General features: G+C 52.2%; 1 protein-coding gene across 1 annotated transcript; it reads right to left on the bottom strand.

Annotated features, from left to right (window-relative positions):
• Positions 1-3,060: 3,060 nt before the first annotated feature.
• On the bottom strand, positions 3,061-4,692 carry LMJF_15_1570 (conserved hypothetical protein; the record flags this gene model as incomplete). The annotated part of the gene is made up of 1 exon (XM_001682025.1): positions 3,061-4,692. One exon carries the CDS (start codon positions 4,690-4,692, stop codon positions 3,061-3,063), a length of 1,632 nt encoding a protein of 543 aa, XP_001682077.1.
• Between the last annotated feature and the right edge of the window lie 1,308 nt (positions 4,693-6,000).

Genomic DNA, 6,000 nt, shown 5'->3' with positions numbered 1-6,000 from the left:
ACAGTAGCACACCCGTACACCAGTACAGTAGTACACCGTCACGCACCCGTCCAGGTGGAGAGGGTGTCGCTGTGCAAGGAATCAGTGGAGATATAAACCCTAACCCTAACCCTAACCCTAACCCTAACCCTAACCAGTACAGTAGCACACCCGTACACCAGTACAGTAGTACACCGTCACGCACCCGTCCAGGTGGAGAGGGTGTCGCTGTGCAAGGAATCAGTGGAGATATAAACCCTAACCCTAACCCTAACCCTAACCCTAACCAGTACAGTAGCACACCCGTACACCAGTACAGTAGTACACCGTCACGCACCCGTCCAGGTGGAGAGGGTGTCGCTGTGCAAGGAATCAGTGGAGATATAAACCCTAACCCTAACCCTAACCCTAACCCTAACCCTAACCCTAACCAGTACAGTAGCACACCCGTACACCAGTACAGTAGTACACCGTCACGCACCCGTCCAGGTGGAGAGGGTGTCGCTGTGCAAGGAATCAGTGGAGATATAAACCCTAACCCTAACCCTAACCCTAACCCTAACCCTAACCAGTACAGTAGCACACCCGTACACCAGTACAGTAGTACACCGTCACGCACCCGTCCAGGTGGAGAGGGTGTCGCTGTGCAAGGAATCAGTGGAGATATAAACCCTAACCCTAACCCTAACCCTAACCCTAACCCTAACCAGTACAGTAGCACACCCGTACACCAGTACAGTAGTACACCGTCACGCACCCGTCCAGGTGGAGAGGGTGTCGCTGTGCAAGGAATCAGTGGAGATATAAACCCTAACCCTAACCCTAACCCTAACCCTAACCCTAACCAGTACAGTAGCACACCCGTACACCAGTACAGTAGTACACCGTCACGCACCCGTCCAGGTGGAGAGGGTGTCGCTGTGCAAGGAATCAGTGGAGATATAAACCCTAACCCTAACCCTAACCCTAACCCTAACCCTAACCCTAACCAGTACAGTAGCACACCCGTACACCAGTACAGTAGTACACCGTCACGCACCCGTCCAGGTGGAGAGGGTGTCGCTGTGCAAGGAATCAGTGGAGATATAAACCCTAACCCTAACCCTAACCCTAACCCTAACCCTAACCAGTACAGTAGCACACCCGTACACCAGTACAGTAGTACACCGTCACGCACCCGTCCAGGTGGAGAGGGTGTCGCTGTGCAAGGAATCAGTGGAGATATAAACCCTAACCCTAACCCTAACCCTAACCCTAACCCTAACCCTAACCCTAACCCTAACCAGTACAGTAGCACACCCGTACACTCGTACACCAGTACACCGTCACGCACCCTACAGTTAGGGTGTCGCTGTGCAAGGGATCAGTGGAGAGAAGAACCCGTACCCGTACATGTACACTATTCCTGCATCACACGGCACATCGTTGCGCAGAGAGCTTTGAATACCAGCAAGGCAAGCAGACGGCTACACAACCACAATACGGAGAGCAACTAGCGAGGTGGTGCAGTGGGTGTTCCTAGTAATGCCGAGTGCCGTCAGAGGCAACGCCTAGAAGCACATAAGACGTAACCCTATCCTGGTGCCGCTGTCGCTGCGTTGTCGCTCACAGCGCTCCAAAGCAGCCACGCCCAGTGCAACAGACCAAGGGCGAGCGCTATTTGACCGCATCACAAGTAGCCTCATGCATTTGAGAACGGCGATTTCACTCCTCGGTGAAATACTATCAGCCTACATGAGAGAGCTACGTCGGCAGCCTATCGAGCATGGAAAGACAGTGTGGTTGCGGTCGAAGCTTCCGGATGTGCACAAGGGTTGGAACAATAGGAGAGAAGAGAGGGTTGTCAAAGCAGCATTTACAGGATTAGATGGATGTTAGTGGAAAGTTGGCACCAGGGAACAAGGGACAGTGTCTGTGATAAAAACTGTGTCCTTTACTAACACACTCGTCCTCATCACTCGAGCCGCCGCTAGGGATTCGGTTCACAAGAGGCTTGTGGTAGTGCTTGATTGCATTAGTGGCGCAGCTGATAGGGTACACCCTTGTTACACTGGGTCCAAGCATCCCGATTGTCATCAGGTACTACAGCTTACCTCGGTGCTCCTGTGCAACCAAAGGAGCCGGTGGTAAATGAATGATGACATGGAAGCAGCCACTGTATGCGGATCGCGCTTACGTCTTCGTCGGTCCATGATGAAGTGCTATTCAAGGTTGTGCGAAATGACTCGTTTGCTACAGTTGTACAGTACCGCTAGAAGAGAACAGTATGTGTCGTCTCTCGAGTTGTGTGTGATCCGTGTTGGCTAGGGTGTAAAAAAGGAGAAGAAGGAGAGCAGCTGTAGCTTCCAGATGAAGATCTAGAGTCCAGAAAGAGTCTCCGTGCAGACAAAATGTCTAGTTATAAGTGCGTATGTGCATTGGGCTCTGTGTCACGGCAGTGCATGGACAGTGTGCGATACGCTGTCGCTACGGAGAGGAAGGAAACAACAAAAGCAGCGAAGGAGATAAAGAAAAATGGCATTGTGCGCATGAAAAAGTAGTCTGTCATGAGGCATCGCGAAGCGGAGAGAGGTGTCGACTACGGCAGCCGAGGAAGGTGCAGAGATTCTCGTCTTCTGGGGATACGGGCCCAAACCAACGGAGATTGTCTCCGTGGCTTTGCATCAAGTGAAGAACCTTGTCGAAAGCGTAAGCGTGTTTCGGCGACAAGAACAGACAAAAAGAAACGCGCACTCTCTCGCATGCGCTCCTTTGTCACTGTCGAATATCAGCTGGAACGAAGACAAATACACCCTTCAGCCAGAGGCCTTCATGTTAATCGCAAAGAAAAAAGCAAACGATATCATCATTTTCAGGCGTAGAGGTGCGCAAAATGTGTCGACAAGAGTGGACGCAACCGTTCGCAGTTCCAGAAGATGCAAAGATGCTGAAGCCAGATGTGCTACCGCCCTCCTCTGCGCCAAGGTAGAGCCATTCACTTAACTAACTCTGGGATGAATTCATGCTGCGCAGACAAACAAAAAAAGGCGCGGGAGCTCCGCAGCACCAGTGCTTTTGTGCAGCGATGAACACCGTCAGCCGCTACTCACCGTCGTCCAACAGCAGACGGGACGACGGCCTGCTGGGTGTGAGTTGTGGTTGAGCGACGGAAAGCGGAGACGCTTCATCGTCGTCGAGAAGTAGTTTTGTTTTGATGGGCTCCAGATCTGCAGCTTCATGGGGAAGACTAGCGGACATTTCCTTTTTCAGCTTCACGGAGTTGGTGATGGGTAATGCCTCCCCGATGTTCTCCCAGTCAATATTGTCGTCGAATGCGGACGAAGGTGTGTGTTTCAGGTGCATGCAAGGATCATAGAGCTGGCTTGGTGCCACATTCGAGCGGTGGCTCTTCTCGAAAAACTGCCTGTCTTCTGCAGAGAGGCGCGAAAAATAGCAGTCCCTTTCAGCAAGAAGCCCTCGCTTGAATAGTGCTCGCTGCTTCTCAATCTCGGCAACGTAATCTGAATCGGTGGAAGACGTTGTGGTGCTAGAGGACCTTGACCGGTATGAGACCACCTCGAATTCTGCCGAACGGTCGCGATTGCGCTTTCTGCACTGTTCACGCGGTTCTCCCTCTGACGTATCTGTGACATCCTCCTCATCGCCAAACTCTTCATGCTCAGATGAGTACGGAGGCACGTAGTCATCTGCCTCAGTGTCGTCGTCGATGAAGTCATCTTCATTGTCGACTTCTGGGTTCAAGTGGTCAGCAATCGTCTCGTTTGGAAACGCGCTTTCTGTGACTGCCTCCGCATGACCTTCCGCCAACTCGGTCGCTGCAACCACTCGGTTGTACCGCAGCCGATTGTAGCTGGCATTTATGTGCCAATACCGCTGGAGAGTTAAAGCAGCTTTCTTTCGCGAGCCACCGTACAGTCTGACCTCCTCCTCGTGCTTTTCCTCATTCCACTGATTGTAGTCATTGTAGTATGTGCAAAGCACATCGCGCAACCGATAGTCTCCAGCGCTTACGCCGCGCACCCAATGGTGAGACTCCATATGTGTCTTCCACTGTGCGGCCCTGCGAAAGACGATGTGAACGAGTACATTGTCCCAGACTGTATCAAGGACAATCGGCGCACTATTGTCTGCGTCGCCACTGCTGGGTTCTTCGCCGTGCATGTGGGAAAGAACATCCAGAGGGTCGACGACGGGCTGACCGCTGTGGAGGCGTTTCACGGAACGCCCTTCCTCGATCCGAGCAGGCAGAAATCGAGTATTCAAGTAGTGCTCGTAACACATTGGACATACATAGACTTCTGCGGGATTGAGTAAGTAGAACTCGTCCATAATCTGGTCGAAGTAGACGTGGCGATGCAGAACTGCGATTTCGCCGTCCTCCCCGGCCTCATCGCCTCGAATGACAGTGTTACGTGACTCAAAGTGAAACGTCTTGCCTTCGATGTCTTCAATTCTCTTTCGGAGCTCGTTGGTCATGGGTTCCCGAAAGTGTGGTGGCTGCCTAAAGCCGCCACTGTCGACAGCAATGCGAATCAGTGTGCTTGTGTTGTAAAAGAGTCGCAGTGTTGTATCCGGGCTAAGAACTTCGACAAATTTCACAGGATCAAGCGGCTCCGCCGTTACCGCATCGATCCGCTCGTTAGACACAGCATCCAGGTTGAGCTCACCCTCTAAGGCCCTCCCCCGACGCGGGAGTTTTCGCTTCGGAGGCATCGTTGCGGCTTCCTGTTTATCCTCTGCTACAAGACCGTTGTGCCTTTGATGAATACGGTCCTTCCGGCTGGTATCGAGTATGTGGTTCAAGGTCGAAGATATGTTTGAGAAGTCTCAGCAAAAAATAGGAAAGCAGAAACCTGACATTATGGAAAGCGAATGCGACACCGACTGTACCATGCCAGCATTAAAGGCGAACGATGGCCGCAGTCGCTGTTGAGCGACGCAAAGGCGGCTCAGGAAAGGTGACATCCAAATTTGGAAGAGATGTCAAGTTGGTAAGGTTTCGCAGCGGTACCACGTGGGAGGTTGTGCCGCACTTCTAGTGCTGTATGGCGTGCATGTGGTGTAGTTTGAAGACGCCAAGCCCGTGTGGTGGTGCTTTCGCAGGTTCTCGTCGATGACACGGCATACTACGCAAACGCAGCCTACCATTTTTCGGTGCGAGAGTGACTGTGTTAGGGATGGTCTCACCCTTCTGTCAGGCAGATAAGTGTTCATGTGCACGGTCGAGGTATTTCGCGAGCGTGTGAAAAGGCTCCCCATGAGAAACCATGCCGACTTTGTGGGCAAGCAGCCGGCAGTTTGACGCACTTCAGCCCTCAGGGATATCTTTCCGGCTGGTTGTGGTGGCGTATTTGCCGCATTCCCCCCCCCCTCCGTGCCGCTACCGCAACGCCCTTTGGGCGATGCAATGTTGTGAAAACGAGTGGGTGGCAGTTACAAGTGCTTGGATGCACAGCAGATGAGGATGCTGTTGGTGAGCGTGGTGGTCACCGCACTTCGACTATGTGAGGTGGTTAATTCACGGAGGAGTGGGAGAGCGCCGGTGCAGGTGTGGCTAAAGACGGTGAGGACCCCCCCCCCTGTTATTCCTTTGTGACCGTGTCTATGCGCGAGACAGGGGGACAGCTAAGCGAAAACCTGCGAATCGGAAGGTGTGTGTTGGATCCTTGGTTGCTGCATGGGGCAGCACATGGCTTCGTTGCATTGTCTCCATCTACAAGAAACTGCCTCTCTTTATCGGTGGTCAAGATTAAGGGTGCTCCTGATTTCTTCTGCTCGGCTCAGAGGTTGTGAGTAATGCGAACTGAGCAGCTGAGTCTGGAGTACCGCGCCGCACATGAGAGAAATAACATCGCTTAACAGTTGGAGGAAATATTTTCCCTGCACTGTGAACAGTTTATTCTCGTTGGTGCTGAAAACAATTACTGTTGTGGAGCATATTTTGAGACACTGATATTTTTCTTTCGCGTCTAACAGAGCTGCTGGTGATGTTTTTAAGGTTTGTGTGTTTTAGGATCAATG

The sequence above is a fragment of the Leishmania major genome, chromosome 15 (genome assembly GCF_000002725.2).
Source record: "Leishmania major strain Friedlin complete genome, chromosome 15".
NCBI lineage: Eukaryota > Euglenozoa > Kinetoplastea > Trypanosomatida > Trypanosomatidae > Leishmania > Leishmania major.
This window is presented reverse-complemented; position numbering and strand designations above follow the sequence as displayed.